The following is an 18,507-nucleotide window of genomic DNA, read 5'->3' on the forward strand; positions in this document are numbered from 1 at the left end:
GGACTAAACCTCTGAAACTGTAAGCCAGCCCCAATTAAGTATTTTTATAAGAGTTGCTTGGTCATGGTGTGTCTTCACAGCAATAAAACACCAACCATTGGATTGAGCACAAGGCCTCCAATGGAGGAGCTAAGGAAAGGACCCAAGGAGCTGAAGGAGCTTGCAGCCCCATAGGAGGAACAACAATATGAACTAACCAGTACCCCCAGAGCTCCCAGGGACTAGACCACCAACCAAAGAGTACACATGGAGGAATCCATGGCCCCAGCCGCATCTGTAGCAGAGGATGGCCTTGCTGGACATCAGTGGGAAAAGAGGCCCTTGGTCCTGTGAAGGCTCGATGCCCCAGTGTAGGGGAATGCCAGGACAGGGAAGTGGTAGTAGGTGGGTTGGTGAGCAGGGGGAGGGAGGAGGGGATGGGAGTTTCAGAGGGGAAATGAGGAAAGGGGATAACATTTGAAATGTAAATAAAGAAAATATCTAATTTTTTTAAAAGGCAGAGCCTACCACATGGGCCAATAAGCTCCCAGTGGTAGTCATGCCATATGCCAAGAGTCAACCGACCTACTGTTCTTGTCCAGTGACTGTATGATCATCTACTGTTCTCACATGACAGGTTCAGTACAAATGGCTAAGAGACTGGATAGAGGTACGACTCAAAACACCTAATAGTGGTAGATAATTTCCTCTTCAGCATCATCATAATAAATATTTATAGTGCTTATTGGCGATCAGAGATTTGCTTCAGAGTCTACATTTTGTCTTTTTTTAGCATTCATTTAAAACCTTCAAAAGGAAGTATGATTGCTGTCAACTTTTTCTACATAAGCCAACTGTCTGTAGAGAGATGAATCCTCTTGTTTATGCTCACACAGCTAATAAACATCACATTTTGAAGCCAGCAAGTCTGACTATAGAGCCTGACTTTTTTCATTTAATTCATATTCATCTGTTTTATTCAAAAGACTGTAAGTATCACTAGAGAAATCATTACAATAACCTATCATTTAAATAGATAGTTTATTATAAGAATAAAGATCATATCTGTGTTATAAATATATAAGAATTCTGTAAGAGCAGGATGTGGCAATTGTTCTAAAAGCAACATAAGCACAAATGTACTGAAGATACTAATATATGGAATTGTCATCATGTAGAAACTTAGACTTAAGAGGTACTAAATAATGCAAACATTAGTCAAAACTGGAGTTTTCTCTTAATCCAAAGGAGGGCAAACAGGAGGGAGCTGGTAGTGTAAAGATGTTATGATGTACATAAGCCAGAAGGACCATGTGTGGCCCTGTGGGATGGGAGATATGGAGAAATAAACATGGCTTCACCAAAGCTTCAACAGCCAGTAGGCTAGTACTTCAGGAAATCAGCCTCCCAATGCTTAGCAGGCACTTTGAAAAGCTTTAAAAACACTAGTGGCCATCACTGAACACACATACCTCCTGGTTTTCTGAATCCATGTGTATGAGCACACTGCAGCTGTCCTCAGACTCAACAGAAGAGGGCCTAAGATCCCTTTACAGATGGTTGTGAGTCACCATGTGGTTGCTGGGAATTGAACTCAGGACCTCTGGAAGAGCAGCCAATGCTTTTAACCGCTGAGCCATCTCTCCAGCCCCCGGTTTTCTGAATCTAATACAGGAAAACTGCAGAGCCTGGCCACATTCTGGAAATAAATCAAAGTGTCTGTGGACAAAGCTATGCCCAGACTCCTTCGTCTTACCGAGTGTTTGTTTCGTGTGCTTATATTTTTAAGACTGCTTAGCAGTAGGGAAAGTCTCTCCTCCCATTGCTGCTGAAAAACGATGTTTCCTGCTTTTGCCAGATAATGTGTTATATCAATTAAATGGATAAATAAGCCCTTTCCCCGTCGTGGGAGAAGAGGTTCTACTGACCTTCTATTGATCAAGACTACGGTGAAGTGTTATTTGCAATCCTGTTGCATAATGGAAATCAGGAGGTAGCTGTCATGGCTTCTGAAAACAAATTGCTGGGAGCTGAGTCAAATCATAGCCTTTTTGCTTCTTACTGTTCTCAACACCCAGTTAATGTGCATCTTACAGTCGACACTCTCAAAATCAGTTTTCGCTATGGTCTTATGGGTAAAAATGGTCATCTGGATGACCCTGCTTTCAAAATCCTATGTAAGCGATCATGACACTGATCATGACTTCTGAGCAATGCACTATTTAGCTAAAACACACAACTTACAAAGGAGAATACAATTAAGAGAGGCCCTGGCAGCAGCTGCTGCTGCTGTGGTTATAACCGGTAGGAAGAGAAGATCAACCAGATGTGAGTCAAATGACAAAAGGCTGCTGTAAGACAGAGCATGGTTAAATCTCATTCCTGTTTTGCATCCTTTGACTTGCTAAGTCAGCCAGCAAGCAATTTATGTGGAGCATTGGTTCTCAAAGCATGGGCTGCAAAATAGCAACATCAGCAAACTTGGGAACCTTTTAGAAATGCCAGTTTTCAGACCGTTCCTGGACCTACTGAATCAGAAACTCCAAAGGTGGGCTCAGCAATCTGTGTTTCAACAAGGCCCCAGGGTGATTTTGATGCAAGCTGAGTTTGAGAGCCACTGAACCAGAGCCACCAGACAGCCTCCAGAGTTTAGGCCTCTATGAAGAGGTAGCCTTTGCTTGTTAATAAATAAATAATATAAAATAAAAATCTATGAGAGACACCTGTGCTGAAAACCAAATAAAATCACTGAAGTCTTTAGTTTTTCTTTAAATAAGCAAGCCTGTAAAATAAAATTGCCATCTTTAGGGAAAGGGAGTAGAAAAGTATTTTCTTTATGCAGATTTACTTATTTATCTCTATTCTAACTTTTTCTAGAAAGGTTTGCAGACCACTTCTTATATAAAAATTTTTAAAGTAGTATTTTATCTAATCATAAGCTATTCACTTAGAATGCCTCTTTCTTCACTACTTTTAAAAACGTCCTCATTGCTCAAAGAGCCCAAGAGACAGGTGTTAACCACTAAGTAAACTCATAAGGTGTCTTCAGTCTTCACTCTAGGATTTCAGGCTTTTGGGGGTCTCAGAAAAGTAAAAAAGATTTAAATCCACCAAGCTTAGAAATAGATTTTTAAATCTGTTCCACAAAGCAGGAAACAAAATGCTTCTTTCACAGCTAGACATAGGGCCAGGGTACTGGTGCTAAGTCACTGCATATTGGGAAGAGCCTTGGTCGGTGATACATGCCTATACCATAGAAGACCATAGAAAACAGCCTTACAGAGAGATGGGTTCTTCCTAATGCAGCCTCTTTATTGGTCCAAGAAAGGGTTCCATGATCCAAAAATTCCCTCTAGAGCTAACAGTGTTTGGGAGAGGCCCTGGTATTGTAACAACCTTTTCAAATGAAATAAAAAGAAACAGTCTCTGATTACTTCCCAATTTGTAAAAAAACATCATTAAAGCCCACCAGCCACTAAAATAGAGGGTGAAATCTTGTAACTTCCCAATCCTAAACCAACACAGGATCCCCTGGAAACATTCTAAGATTTATGAAGGTAGGGCTTTGCCCAATTTCTTTGGTATTCGGTAAGAATTTGATCATTCATCTATCCAGGTAACTCTGACTTTCAGAACTGAGAATTACTGAGGCAGACCTGCATTAACCAACAGAGAAGTCTCTCCTGCATACATTAAGTGAGAAAAAAAGTCATAAGGCACATCTATAAATAAAATCACGTCTGCGTGTGTCATTTTATTAATAGATGCGCTGGGAAGTGGACTATTCCCATCTCAGACTGTTATTTGTTGCTTAAATCTTCCAAAATGGAAACACACTGCTGTATATTACTTATTTAATTTACAATTTAAGGGTCTATCTAAAGAAGATGTGAATGCACAGGATTATGAGGAAGCATGGGGAAATAGAAACTCAAAATACACTGCTTTCTTCCTTCCCCTCTTCCTCTCCCTTCAGTTTCTTTCTTTCCCTAAGAGTATACACAGAAAATAAAACTTGATTTTATTTTCCTATTGAACAAAATCCTATCTCCAGTATCTGGGACTGGGATGGTTGATTCAGTCACTTATCCATTCACATGTTTATTAGGTTCTTAGGGTGAGACAAGGGGCTAGAAATACGGTAACCAAGGACACAGAAATGGATCCTGCCCTCTTAGTGCTTATATGGTAGAGAATACAGAAAGATAAACCGTTACAACAGTATGGAATAAATGCCAAGAGAAATTTTAGGCTGCTTCTCTGTTAGCCTACCCAAGCAAAGCTCGAAGATTTTTTTTTTTTAAGATTTAGTTACTTTATGTATGCAAGTACACTGTAGCTGTCTTTAGACACACCAGAAAAGGGCATCAAATCCCATTACACATGGTTGTGAGCCACCATGTGGTTGGTGAGAATTGAACTCAGGACCTCTGGAAGAGCAGTCAGTGCTCTTCACCACTGAGCCATCTCTCCAAAATTTTGCATAGCAAAAGTGAGTCTTTGTGGAGGGGATGGTAGCTCCTACCCTGTTTTGAGGAGAGAGATTTTAACAAATCTGCATGGGTCATAGATCGAAAGCCCACACATGGAAAGTGCACTTCCTCCTCTGATAGCACTACTAGTACCATGTGAGAGTGTCCATCTGTCCATCCACTCCCTCTAATGAAAAGAAGCTCATTCCCAAGCAAAGTTGCTTCCAAACGAAAGTCTGAGTGATGGAGTCCACCTTCCAAACCCCATTGGCTATTTACAGACAAACAGGATTTATACAAACTGTTACCTCCTGCAGAGTTTAGTGTGCTCACTTATCCATCCATTCTAATTAGATGAGCCTAAATATGGCAGATTTGTCTTTCATTGTTTACAGTTAATTAAAAAAAAGTGTACAATCAATAATTCACAGGACACATGGTTTTAGCCGTTGGTAGGACTGAGTCTCTACGAGGTAAATATGTCTTCATAAACATTGTAAAGTAGACCAAGACTTGCAGAAGAATGAGACAATCCTCTGTATTTCATTGACTTAACATGAAGATCAATTTTAGTCATTTATAACTAGCGCAAACCCACATGCAGAGAGATCATCTGGCCCACACTCGAATAATTTCTACTGACATTTCATTTGATTGCTTTGGAAGGATACACCACAGGCTATCTGAGCCCTATTCTTCAAGAAAGGAAAATTAACAATCCAGGTAACACTAACTAGCCAAACAGGAGAAAGAGAAATTGTGTCTGACACTGTCCTCTTGTAACCCATGTGTCTTTGTGGACATTAATGTGAGTTACTCCGGTAGCAATGTGTCACCTTTAACCTAGAAAGCTCAATCTTTACTCAAAGTAAGACATATATTTAGTGTTTTGAGAAATTGATTTCCTCCCATTCAAAAAGGATGAGAAATGTTCCAGGGAATGAAAACTATTTGAGTTTTCACAAACAAACAAATTTCAGTTCTAGGCATATGTGGTAATGTTTCTATAAAGTTCAAAACTAAAAATCCGATTTTATGGTTTTCAAGCTTGCCTCCATTCCCAACATATCTGCCAGATGTTGAGTCACGGCCACTCCTCTTGGTGAAAACAGAGAAAAACAAAAAACGTTCTACTTATTCACAGGCCCTGAAGTTGAAACCTCTCTTTGAAGCTTATGAGGGCAGTGGTATAAGCTGGAGCTGTCCTCAGGCTGAGCACCTCCCTCCGGTGGAGACAAAATGGTGTGTAGGCATTTCCTAGTTCCAGGACCTCTGGCTCCAACTCCCTCTCTAGCTCTCCTCTAAGTTAGGGGGCTGAGATTTCTCATTTGATAAGAGAAACCAAGGTGGAACAACACCACTTCCCTCAAGGACCATGAGGAGTTAAGTTTGACACATGGACTTCTCTGGGTCACGTGCTGCCTTGCAAGGCTATGAATGGCCCTAGAGTCATTCCTCAAACTTGCTTCCACCCATCTCATCTAGCATTGACTTAAGAAAATTAATATTTGTTTGAAAAGTGAAACCATATCCCAGTCTCTAATGTAATAGCTTGTTAATCATTCCTTTGATGACTGTGACAATATTTCATGTCAGTCCTGACATGGGAACGTAAGCCGAAGTCATCCACACTAAAGCAGGCCATTTTCCTTCCCATGAGCAGCCACCATTATCTCCTAATTACCGTCACTGTGAAGTGCAAGCTGAAGGTTGCACATCAATCACACTAGTCTGAATGGAGGCAATGCAACAAGCAGCTGAAATTATTTAATTTGCATTCTTGTGCTTCTGATTCAGCTGGAAGATGGGATGAGCATCTACACACAGCCTTTGCTGGTTGACTTTTGAATGAGATCAATTTTTTTTTTCAAATCTAGTAGCATAGTTAGGATAATGTCTCTCTGAACCAATGTGCTGGCGGTAGTAAGGTCATCTACCATGGTCACTGCCTTCTCCTGGCTAAAAGTGACCTCCTCCCTACATATCCATCAAGAGGTATGTATGCAGGCAACTGTCTCTCTAGAGACGCCCTGGGACACTGACTGTGTTTAAAGGAACTAGAGTGATCCACTCCATCAAATAAAATACTTCTATGAGTATCCAAAAATACCAAAATAATTGTCTAATGAGAGAAGAACCAAGCAGAGACAGGCCATGCTCTGTGCTTTATAAAAATAAGACCTCCCCTCTTGCCTTTAGGTAACTTGAGATTCCCTTCAGCTGCCTAGGAACCAAAGGTTACATACAGCCAAGCACATTTCACCTGCCTTTGCTCACTAAAGAAACCCAACAATCTTATATAGAATTTTTATCTCTCTCTTACAGATAAGTTCATTCTGTGACAAAAAAAAAATAACATAAATAAGCTTTGACTATCGCAGGTAAGTGTCTACCTTAACTCCTTCACCCAACTCTTCAAAATCATTGTGTGCTTTCGGGTGGTAACCAGACTACAGGAAAACCAATGTCTAAAAGCAACTATGAGGTGATAGGAACAGAAATTAATATATACAGAAAAGATCCCATCAGGAAGAATGTTATCATGAGGGTTTTTCCTCACCTCTAATAGTGGATTTGTCTTAACCATGGTCACTGACTTAAGAACTCAAAAGAAAAGTTTTAAAACAAGGGAGGAGGAAGCCTGAATCAGAGAAAGGAGAAAGCTGGGTAGGGCCGGTCTGCACTGTAGCCATGATCAGGAAACATGAGGCGTGAATCAGAAGTTTTAGGAAGAGCCCTAGAGTCTATAGGTGGGGGAGGACCCCGAAGGACTCCTGGCTCTGAGCCTTGCCTCTGGGATAAAACAAGCACCCATCCCTAGGGCCACCATTTGCAACCACCTAGCGCCCCTTAAAAGTTCCCAGAAATGGAGAATGAGACACCTGTGGCTGACAGTTCTTATCAAGTCCTCCCACGGCCAGGAGATTCTTCTAATGCCTTGCTAAAGTGTCTCCCATGCTCCCTAGGGCCTCTTTGTGCATCTTCAAACTGCCTTAGACAGGAGAGGCTTCTACAGATGCAGAGAGCAACCTCCTCATTTGATGCAGTGTCATCAAGCTGAAAACAGCCATTAAACTACCACTTAGCATTCTTGTCTCTGAAGGCAGGGGATTCATGCAGAGGCTGTTCAGCCTCTTGGGGAATGTTACAGAGGTTCCAATATGAGGCTTAGGCCAAGCTCGATTGTCCCGCAAGACATCTTCCCAGGCCAGAAAGCCTTTGATTCAATCCCTTTCATCCTTTTTTTGGTGAAGTTTTCCATTGCTTTGTTCATTTTTGCCACTCTGTGACCAGCCCAACGTCAAATTTGTATGCATAGGACTAGTTTTTCATAATATGAAATGAAGCCTCATTAATTCAGGTTCAGTTGGGAAAGCCAAGTCCCAATGAGTAAGAAATCAGAGTGAAAATTATTTTCAATTTTAAAAATCATGTCTATTTCAAAAGTCTACATAATGGATATTAATAAATAAGATGAGAAAGTTAATAAAAAACAGTGAGTTACAATGACTTTATTTTTATTGTACTTTTTACTTTCAAAGTGTTTTCACATATACTATTTTATATTGGCAATTTTAGTCAATATTACAAAGTGTACAGATAATAGATCATCAAACCTAAATCAAAATGTCTTGATTTCTCCCTGCTAAGTTTGAACTGTTAACTCAATGAGAATTATATGTAATTATATTTCCAGTCTGCATCGCAGTGTTCTGAATTAATGAGGTTCTGCTCTATTCGAGTTACAATAAGCCTGACAACTTTATGGCCATCTTATCTCCTGGAGTGTCACTCCCTTCCACACACTAGCAATAAATACTATTTCTTCACAGGAATTTTTGTCATAACAGAGCATCCCACTTTGGAGAAGTTTCACCAACTAAATTATCTCCCATGTACCTCAGGTAAAGTGGAAGTGCTCTGTTTGATAAATGTGCTAAGGGGTCAATTATTGTCTAAAGATGCTTGCTTTGACTCAAAGTGAGCCTCCCTGAAGAGGTTATCCCATGACGGCAAGGAGCAAACACTTCACAGAACTTACCAACATTCTCTTTGGAAGGACACAATGAAGATTAATGCATTTAATCATAGCTAGAGAAAGTAAAGCATCCTTGGTGGAAACGCAAGCACAGAATGCCCCACTTGAGGAACCCAGAGACATAGTGCTTACGTGAATCTTCATCTCCACTCTCTTCTTTTAACCCGCAATTAGAGTCACCAAGATTGCTGAGTCTTTCACAATGGTTAAAAAGGCAATGTCTTTACCTACCTTAAAAAGTCTTAAAATGTTAGCCACCATGATGGACACGGAGCTTGCTGCAGCACCTATGACACCAGAAATCTTGTCGGGCTTGGTGAATATGGGTGGGTCTCCATTAGCACACTTCACGTCAGACGCGTCTTTCTCTATCAGTGCCTGCACGAAGGTTAGTGACTGCTCCAAAGCATAGGTGTCCCTGGAACATGTGTCAAGGATCCGGACACCCAGAGTGATATTGGAGAGGAGATCGGGGTCCTTATTAATCTGGTCGATTGCATAAAGCATGGCCTCAAGTCTGTGGATGCCCTTTTCCTTCTTCAGGTCCCCACAAGGCACCCCTCTTTCTCCCTTGGCATGAACAGGAAAAAGACCCCCCAAAATGATGTCCCCATCCAGGCGGATGGAATGCGCATACTCCTGGCTGTGAGTTCTTTGCATCATTGTGAGGATCCAGTAGAACTTGGCAGTCAAAAGGAAGAAACAAGGGCAAGAGGTTGAGCGCTTTCCCTCACAAACCATTTTCTCCGCAGGTGGTATTGCAGTCAGCGACCCAAAGTTTATTCTTGCCACAGAAGAAGGGGGACCACCTGAGGCTGCACCTTCTGGAGGCTACCATCAGGGCCCATGGGGGAAGGCTTTAGGGATTTCAGCAAGTTTTCTTGATTTGAACTTCACAGTGAATTTCCAACAGATCCTCCGTTCAAGTTTATTCCCACATAAAGTTGGCTTGCAAATAAATTAGAATGCTATCTGAGGTTCTGATGTTGGGATGAGGTCAACAATTCATGTCCTTGAATTCAGCCCTGTAGCAGAATTCTTCCTGGGGAGAAGAGGAAGGAAAGGGGGGGATCAATTCAGTAAGGCTGTATTTTTCATATACTTAAGCCCTGTCTGAACCAAGTTTTCTTTATTTCTCCTATCCACTAAGAACTAACTCTTTTTTGGTCCCCTGTGATTCTGAACACCTGGCTGCACTGCATCTAAACAGGGAGATTGATGGCATGTTGAGAGCAGGAGAAACAGAAAAGTAGCAGCCGCTTACTCGCTTCTTTCAAGCCAGAACATAGTTTTATTTATCATTTTATTTCAATAAGTCTTATTTCCAGATAGGTAAAATTTCTGTGATTGATGACATTATTTCTTCTCAAATCTGCTTTATATTTTTACACCTCTATAAATTTAGCATTTAAATCTTGTCCGAGAGATAATGAAGGGTTATTTTCTGTGATGTATTCAACAAAACAAGCCAGTCCTCTGTTAATGACTTTTTTTTTTAGTATCCCCGATTTCCCAGAGGGAAACAGTGGCTATTCAATCACAGAGAAGGAAGGAAAGAGGGAGGAAGAAAGGAGAGAAGAGAGAAGAGGATAGACGAGCCACCAAAAGATCTGAAAATATCTTGTAGCTTGAAGAAACCTTTAGCTAAGAACATCAATTTAGCAAAGAACCTCATATCACTTATCCTCTGGTATGGCAAGAAAGCAAAGACTCAAAAATTAACCACATAGAGAGGGTTACCGTGAAGATCTTCCTGTTACTATCTTCGAGAGCTCCCAATTAATCTGTCAGCGTGAAGGCAATGGGCACCCTAGCAATTCTGAAGTAAACACACCTTGATCTGAGAATCACTAGAAACACATCAGAGCTGGAGATTGGAAAGCTCCTTCATTTTGTCTGACTCGGTACAGAAAACAGTCATTTCGTCAAGAAATAACCCAGAGTGAAATCCACAGGCAACTGGAGAGGAAACTTCATTCTGGAGGCCTTGTCCTTGAATGCCACAAGATATTCTGACAGAACAACGCTGAAGAAGTTTAACTGAAGGAGAACTGACTTAACATGGGGAGTCTGAGGCTTGAAATGTACACATAATGAAGAGACTACGCAGCAACAATGTATTCTGGCAGGATGCTTAATCTAATGTTCATTTCTAACCTATTTACACTTGGCCCTGAGATCTGAAATCTGGGCCATTTCCCTCCACCCCAGCCAACCAACATCTGCTTGCATTTCCCATTCACTCGTTCGAGTTCCAGTTCATAAAATTCTCTTTCCATCTTCTTTGTCCTGAAAAAAAAAAAAGGATGGTGCCTCCCTGGGGGACAAGTGAACATATGCCCAAGCGCCTTCAGAGAAACTTGCGCTGTTTTTCTCTTCCGGGATTGAAAAGAGACTCTTAGCTGCCCACCACTGTGCTGACTTACTTCCTGTGCACTGGAAGCCCCAGCCAAGCACTGGCCCCTCTGCTAAACCCTATCCAGACTACCTGCACAAAATGTTCCGTGTCCCCTAGTTCATGCTGTACCTTGATTCCCTCTACACTGCCCCAAATATGTAGTCCTTTCCTGATTTTTCTCAGTACTCAAGTCATCTAGCAGCTGCTTCCCCCTGAGAGTCCGTAAAAGTCTGACCTGAAGTACTCCCCCAAAAGGAAACACGTCGGAAGCCCACCTGTGGCTAGATGAAACTGAGTGTACAATTAATTACTGGTGAGTCCAGTTAGCACTAAGTTATACAGTCTCACTAGGAAGAATGGTGACATCAAGGGAAAATGTCATTAACTCTGACCACTGATTTGGATTTTGAGACCAAGTCCACACTAGGCAACCCTTGAATAAATGGACGAATGAAGGAGAAATTTCAAGGCTAGGGGCTGTGCTTCGAAGCCTTTCTTCATTATAATGACGCCATCTCAACTACCATGGCACATCTAAGAGAAGAAACAGTTTTCAGCTGTAGACAAACACGAACTTTATCTGGTCACATTTCCACATCTACTCATGAGGCATTAAGTTTGTTCCATTTCAGATTTAGTCCTAGAAATAATCAAAATTAGTTTCTATTTGAACTATTGGTAATTGCATTAATGTTTTGTCTCTTTAGTATCTCGTAGGTCTGTTCAGAGCTCTGATCTAAAGAAAGGCTGGGGGTATGGAGAGCAACAAGAGTCAAAGGCAGTGAAATAGAAAACAAGAGGTTCCACTTGGACTATCCTTTATGAGACAGCTTGCTAGATTTTTGCTCGGGTTTCCTCCTCTGCAGCATGGAATTAATTGCACACAAGCTCTCAAACCCTGCCAACAGACACACACTGCAAAACTATATGTATACATGTATGCACAGTACATGCATGTCTACACGTATGCACAGTACATGCTCAGTCGCCAGGCATCGACCTGGCCTGTTCTTCCTTCTCTCCTGAGGCAAAGCATCTGTTTGACTGTTCGCCCAGATGAGAAAGTGATCGCTGAATTCTGTCTATTGAAAGGTAAAATCAGATAAAATATTTAAATAGTGAAGTAATTTCAGAATCCATTGCCATGAAAATCATGGACCTGATATGTTCCATTTCACTTTTAAATTCTAAGGGGAATTGCATATATAAACATGTGTGGAAAAGTAAGTGACTGCAAACTTTGTGTTTCACAACAAAATCTTACATTGCTTAATCCAGCTCTCCTAGAATTCTTGTGGACTCTAATCCAAACTCATCGTTGGGATCGATATTTTTAAAGAAATATTGGCCTTTCTGAGCGACAGGATCCAAACAGCTTTGCTTCCTCTGCTGGATTCGATTTGAAGTAAAATAGCTTTTCTTCCAAGCTAACTTGTTTCTTCTTCTCCTCCTCCTCCTCCTTCTTCCTCTTTCTCCTCTTCCTCCTCTTTCTCTTACTCCTCCTTTTCCTTCCACTCCTCCTATGCCCCCTCCTTCTCCTCCTTTTCCTTCTCTTCCTCTTCCTCCTCCTCCTTCAGCTTTTAGTTTTTGAGACAAGGTTTCCGTATGTAACCTTGGCTGTCCTGGAATTCACTCTGTAGATCAGGCTGGTTTCAAACTCACAGAGATCGGCCTGCCTCTGCCTCCCAAGTGCTGGAACTAAAGTCAGGCTTCTGACAGACTTACAGAAAGTGTGAGTCCTGTTCTGCGGAAATTCTGAGGTCATGGTCTCGTCCACCTCAGCCTTCTTTGTCCCTTCTAAGTGCTGTACCACCCACACTGACTGTGTGTCCTATACACCTGGAGTCTTTACAAGCAAATACCCTGTCTGAGTTACAGGCCTGTGGCAAAAGGGCCATGTTTTATTTTATGTGTATGTTCCCTATGTCAAAGTAAAAACTTTGCACATAACAGTATCTGGGAAAGCACTGCCAGCAGCTCCTAAGGCTGCGATTTTGTCTATGTCCCAGACTGCTACCTGTATGGTTCCCTAGTGAGAACAGAGTGAGGTCCCCAACCAGCAACGGAGGCCTGGAATTGGATCTTTTTCTGACATTTTGTCACAAGCTGGAGACAGTGAACAGGTCACCGCATCTCTGTGTGCTTCTACTTGCTAGTCTGTGAAATGGTGGGCTGACCCTACCAGCTCTACACTGTCTTCCGGCTCCCCGCTGAGACATGGGTACTCAATAATAAGGGGCTATGGGATTATACTCAAAAAGGAGCCCAAGGCTTTCTCAACTGAGCACAATAACTGGTTTTGTTTGCAAGCAAGTAACACCCATCCCCCATCAGTGAGAGACAGTTCTGAAAGCTCATTTATACTAGTAGGGAAGATATTAAGAATATCAGATCCAAAAGATGCTCAACCACTAAACAGATAAATTAGACTGTGGTTATTTGCATAACAAAAGAATTCACCACAGGTTTTCTTTAAATACCTAAACTCCATGCATTTTAAAAACAATCTGATTTATAGGAATTCAATTTACAGCCTTCTCTGCAGATAACCCAGCTATTGCATAAAAAGACCACATTTAAGGAAGCGATAGGTCACATCTATACTATGTGTCAAATTAGAAGAGGGAAAGGGGGTAAAGCCAACTTCCTGCATGAGGACAGTGGACTGGAACCTCACACACACTGTCTCCGTTCCTGCTAGATTTCATCTATGAGGTCTGCATCACACCGCCATCTAAAGTCTCAGGCCAGAGTTCACATGCAGGACGGCAGTTACATTCTGTCCCCTGTCCCAGAGCCTCTGGGCATAAGACTGATCTGACTATGGGAGGTGTTAGTAAGATGCCTGGGGTTCTAGAGGAGCCTGGGTCTAGTATTTGGGTAAGTTACTTACACTGGTGGTGGTGGTGGTAGTTGTTGTTGTTCTGAAGTGGGAACTGATTTCTGCCCCTCTGCTAGGTTGTGACACCAAATGTCACAATGCACGTGAAAGTGCTCTTTAAATCGCTAAATGATAGAAGAATGCACAGGGATAGCATTGGTTCACTAGCCAGTCCCAGAACTAAAACATTTTTCTGGGACATCATACTTAGATCTGAGGGAAACACTTTCCCATGAGCAGCATGGAAGGTCAGACCTTAGCTACAGGCATGTATCCAAGAATTAACTTTGCAAAGTCCAGACCCAAGAGGAGAGCTCAAAGGAAAATTGGGAGGCACAAAGGGAAGTCACTGTAACCGCAGCACTCTCAGCACCCAAAGGGCCATTGGTAAAAGACAAGACATTCTTCTGCAGTAAAAACAGGAAAACTCCTTAAGTGGTAAGCAAATATAAGCCTTTTCACACTAAGACTTATTACCATCAGAAAACCCAGCCAGCAGATTTGTATCTGAACACATTATCTTGCCCGTTAAAGTAAGAAATTGGTAATGCATGTGTTTAATAACCTCTATATAATCATCTGGGGCTTTCCCTAGATCTTCCCATTTCTCCTTATCTGCTCCCTGCCCTTTAGAGAGCTGGCTCCTTCTGCTCACGGGGACTGATGTGTCCTGTGGTCCAGGACCTCTGGGCCATGCTCCTCTCAGCCTTGGTCCTCCCCAGGGAGTAAGCAGATTCATCTACAGGTGTCAAAGCCTGATGCTCCCCCTCCAACTAGAGCATTTGTGTTTTTAAAATGATTCCTAAGAAAAGCCATAATCTCTTACCACCATTGGTAAGACTGGGGTACAACCAAAGAGAGGCACCTTCTTTCCACTGTACCCCTCAGCTGTGATGGGACCCACATGACACAACACTGTCATCCTTCCAGTCAGCAGATGAGCCTGCTCCAACTTGTCAAAGCACCAAGAACTTAAAATCAAAGAAAACATAAGTGGATGGGAAAAGAAGAAATGGAGGAGAGAGGGGGAATGGGGAAAGAGAAGGGGAGGGAAGAGAGAGAGGAAAAGAAGGGAAGGGGGAAGGAGAGAAGAAGGGAGGGAGGGAAACTGAACCCCAAATTCCTAACAGAAAGAGAAAAGCTCCCTTCACTTGAAATGGAAATAAAAATACAACACAGTTGACTGCCAGGCTCAGAGCCTCTCCTAGTACAGCATGGAGTGGTCACTCCCACTAGGCAAACCCAGTTTGAGAGTCTGGTGATACCCAACAGGCTGTGTCTAAAAGCAGAAACCATTTCCTGGACCTTTCAAAGCCAGTCTATTCAACAGGCACTGGGATGTGGCTAGATTTTTTTTTTTTTCTGTAGATCTAAGCAAAAGATATATCCTTGGGGCATCTTCTTCTAAGCTACTGAGACAGCAATAGCACTCACAGACTAAATCAGAGTCCTCCTGCTGTACCCCACTGGGAGCAGACCTTGAGAAAGAAACTTAGGAGGGAAAGCGCCATTGCTGCCACAAGCCTGCCTGTGTAGTATTCAGTGCGTCATGCCCTAAAGACAATGGAACATTCTTATACAAAGATTGGCGCTTGCTACTGCCAATGTGAATGTCAGCTGGGCTGTTTGCTGCATAAATACCAATTAAACAAGCCCGGAAGCAGCTTCAACCTGCCCAGCCAAGTCTGAAAAGAGCCCATCACTCCAGACCTCTAACTTTCCCCTGCACTACTCCAGTTCAGCTTAGCTGGGTTTAATCTTTTCCCTCTTCCTTTTGAGTCTGAATGCTTAGAACTGTTCAATCGTCCATAACTTTCGTGGGGGGCGGGGAGGGGGCGCACAACAGGGCAGATCTGGCCGGCACAAAACAAATAGAATGAATGGAGCCTATAAGACAGTATTTCGCTCTGTTCTTAGCATCTTCCTTATTCTGAGAAAATGTCTCCTAGAAAGCTTCCCCTCCAAAATTGTCTCCACATCCCTTATTTAAGAGCAGATATTCTCTTTATCGAGGATGTAGTACAACCTGTAGTTGACTCTGAGATAGGAAAATTGCATTAGAAAATCATTTCCCTGGTGATTGGGGCTCTTTGCAAAATTATCAAGCCATACATTTGCAAGACCCAGAGAATGCATTTTACACAGCTGAGATTGTCTTCTATCTAGATTATTCACAAGCAAGTGACCAAGGTAAACTCAAGTGGTTCCTGTAGCCATTTGCAATTATTGACAAACAGTTTTATAACGGAAAATGGAAATTACAGTCAAGTGTAATAAGCTGTTTATCCAAGATCTACCTGCTGGTGGCTCTTTCTCTCTTTACATCTTTCTTTCAAGCAAAATACAAGCTATCGTCGACAGAATGCATTGTCCTGGTAGTAATTTTTCTTGCAAATACCTCCACCGCAAACCCTGTCTTCAATTCTTCCACTTGGAGGATTAGTGGCCAAGATCCCTGTGTATTCTCAGATGTTCATGAGATCCCCCAGTGTCCGGTCTACGGGAAAAGATCATCCCCCAATTGTCTAATAAGGTATTCCCTCCAGGAGTGGAACTCCCGGGGGGTGGGGGGGACTGAGGGGCTAGGATTTCAGTAATTCACATACCACCACTATCCTGGGCACACAGACATCTTAGGAAGCCAAGCTCCTCAATTTGGGCTAGAAGCAATTCCTTAGGGAAGCTCGGGGTGCCTTCTTGCGCAACGGGTGACTCGCACGCGCCTCTGCATTTCATTTGCACCAAAGAAGCGTGTCAGACAACTGGGGTTGGGGGGGGATGCTGGGGAAAGCATGATTCTGTTGTATTTTTCAACAACTGTATGAACCTCCAGGGACCTCGGAGCCGTTTGAGTAGACGGGCTCACCCCAGCCTCGTGGCTAAGAGGTCTCTCTCTAAAATCTCAGGCAGTAGCCACTCACCTCATCCGGCTTCCCCTTCTCCTACCCTCTCCCCATCTCCCTTTTCTCTTTTAAGCCCAAGGCAGGGTAGAGCCTAGGGCCTCGGGAAAGAACCCGGTACTCTAGCTTTTCCGGGGCTCCCCGGCACCGCCCCAGTCCCCCTTCACACCCCCACCCCCCTTGCGCCCTGGGCTTCAGCCTCCAGCGCGCACCAGTCGGAGAGCGCCTCCGCCTCCGCCCCCGCCACACCTGCTGGCCGCAGGCACCCACACCCCTCTCAGGTCCGCCTGACACCGGGGCCACTCTGACCGTGAGTGCTGCCGAGGAGCTGCAGGGAGCGTCTGCCTTGGCTTCGGAAACTCTAGATCCTTGAGTCCTCTCCTATTCCCCCCACCCCCAACAGGACTCGGAACTCCAGCGTTTTTCCCAGACCTGGGGAGTGGGGGCGGGGGAACTGCCGGGGTGGGGGGGGGGGCACAAGGAAATCCCAACCTAGCGGAGCTAACTCGGAGACCGCAAACTCAAGGCAGTGTGTGCTGCACCTCCAGGATGCGGGGTTTCGAGGACCCCTTATTACCACCAGGCTTTCCTGCGACACTCCCCCCGAATCATCCCCCCAGATCCTTGTTAGACATCCATCTAGCCAGAGTTCAGGAAAGCGGGGGTTACCCCAACTCATTCCCGAAGGTGCTAACTTCGGAAATCCCTCCCTTCAGATTCGCATAACCAAGGTACCTGGGCTTCTTGGCCGAGCAAGTTCAGATTCCGCCAGGGCAGGTCCAGGAGGTCACTCAGGCCAGGCAATCCCAGGCAGAGTGATTTAAAATCCTGCTGCCGCTCGCCCTGTTAGAGCATCCTAGGAGCGCCTGCCCACTCCCGTCACCCTTCAATCTCCCATTCACCGTCTAAACTTTTGGGGGAATCACATCTCCAAAGCTTGGGAATTCCAAGCTAAGCTCCCTCTATTCCGCACCTCTTCACTGGAATGTAATCATGGGAAGACAAGAGGGGTGGCCGCCTTGTTATTTGCAACGTAAAATCAACAGACACCCAATCAAGCTCCAGTGCCCGGCCAGCCCCTCGCCCCCTGGTGCCCACTTTCCCTCTCTCCCCAGCCGCGACTCTCCGCCCGCCAGTTCTCTCCCCAGACTCGGATATGCAAAGCCGTCTACTTGTGCCCAGAAAAGGCAAACCTTTAAAGTAATCTGAGAAGAAAGCATACACCTGGCTGTCAGCTGCATGGTTTGGGAGGAGAAAAATAGAAACGGCAATAAAATCGGGGGATCCTACTTTTGCAGCCAGCTCAGGGTTGGGGGAGAGTTGAAAGGTGGGGGCTTTCTTTTGCTATGCTTCAGCACTCGCTTTCCTCTTCTGTGCCTGCTGCTCGCCGGGGTGTCTTACCCTGCTCCCCGCAGAGGGCGAGGTGAGGAAGCCTGCGGGGGACCCGCAGCTCCATATCAGCGCTGCCGCCGCCTTGGCCACCGAGAGAGGCGAGCACCACGGCCGCACTTGTGGCTGGTCTCCGGGCTGAGGGGGCTGAGCCGGCCGAGCCACCGGCGAGTCTCTTCCATGTGAATAACAAATACTCCCACCGGCGGCCGCGATTGGTCTACGCCCGGCGCCTCCCGACCCTCCGCCCGCGGCCATTCACCCCACGCGGCGCGGGGAGCCGCGGCGGGGATCGCGCCCGGGATCACCAATCGCTTCGCACCAACCATTCACCCCGGGAAGTGAGAGGGGGGTAATCGCCGAGGGGCAGAGACCCGGACGTGAGTAGGGACAGGGACACCCCAGTGACAGGACCCCTTCACATTCAAGTCTGAATCAACTCCGAGTTC

General features: G+C 44.2%; 1 protein-coding gene across 8 annotated transcripts in view; it reads right to left on the minus strand.

The window, feature by feature from the left end:
* The window catches only part of Grm8 (glutamate receptor, metabotropic 8), an 860,026-nt gene extending 841,774 nt beyond the window's left edge, over positions 1 to 18,252 (minus strand). The window contains exons 1-2 of one of the 8 annotated variants that reach the window (NM_001361125.1): positions 18,071 to 18,252; positions 8,722 to 9,532 (exon numbers count right to left, since the gene is read on the minus strand). In NM_001361125.1, coding sequence (NP_001348054.1) covers positions 8,722 to 9,231 — 510 coding nt within the window. In that variant the 5' untranslated portion in view covers positions 9,232 to 9,532; positions 18,071 to 18,252. Of the gene's footprint in view, positions 1 to 8,721; positions 9,533 to 16,375; positions 16,696 to 16,918; positions 17,205 to 17,404; positions 18,044 to 18,070 lie in introns of those variants that run through there. The other 7 variants (XM_030255174.1, NM_008174.3, XM_006504989.2 and 4 more) reach the window with 7 other exon arrangements.
* Between the last annotated feature and the right edge of the window lie 255 nt (positions 18,253 to 18,507).

Source organism: Mus musculus, chromosome 6 (genome assembly GCF_000001635.26).
Source record: "Mus musculus strain C57BL/6J chromosome 6, GRCm38.p6 C57BL/6J".
NCBI lineage: Eukaryota > Metazoa > Chordata > Mammalia > Rodentia > Muridae > Mus > Mus musculus.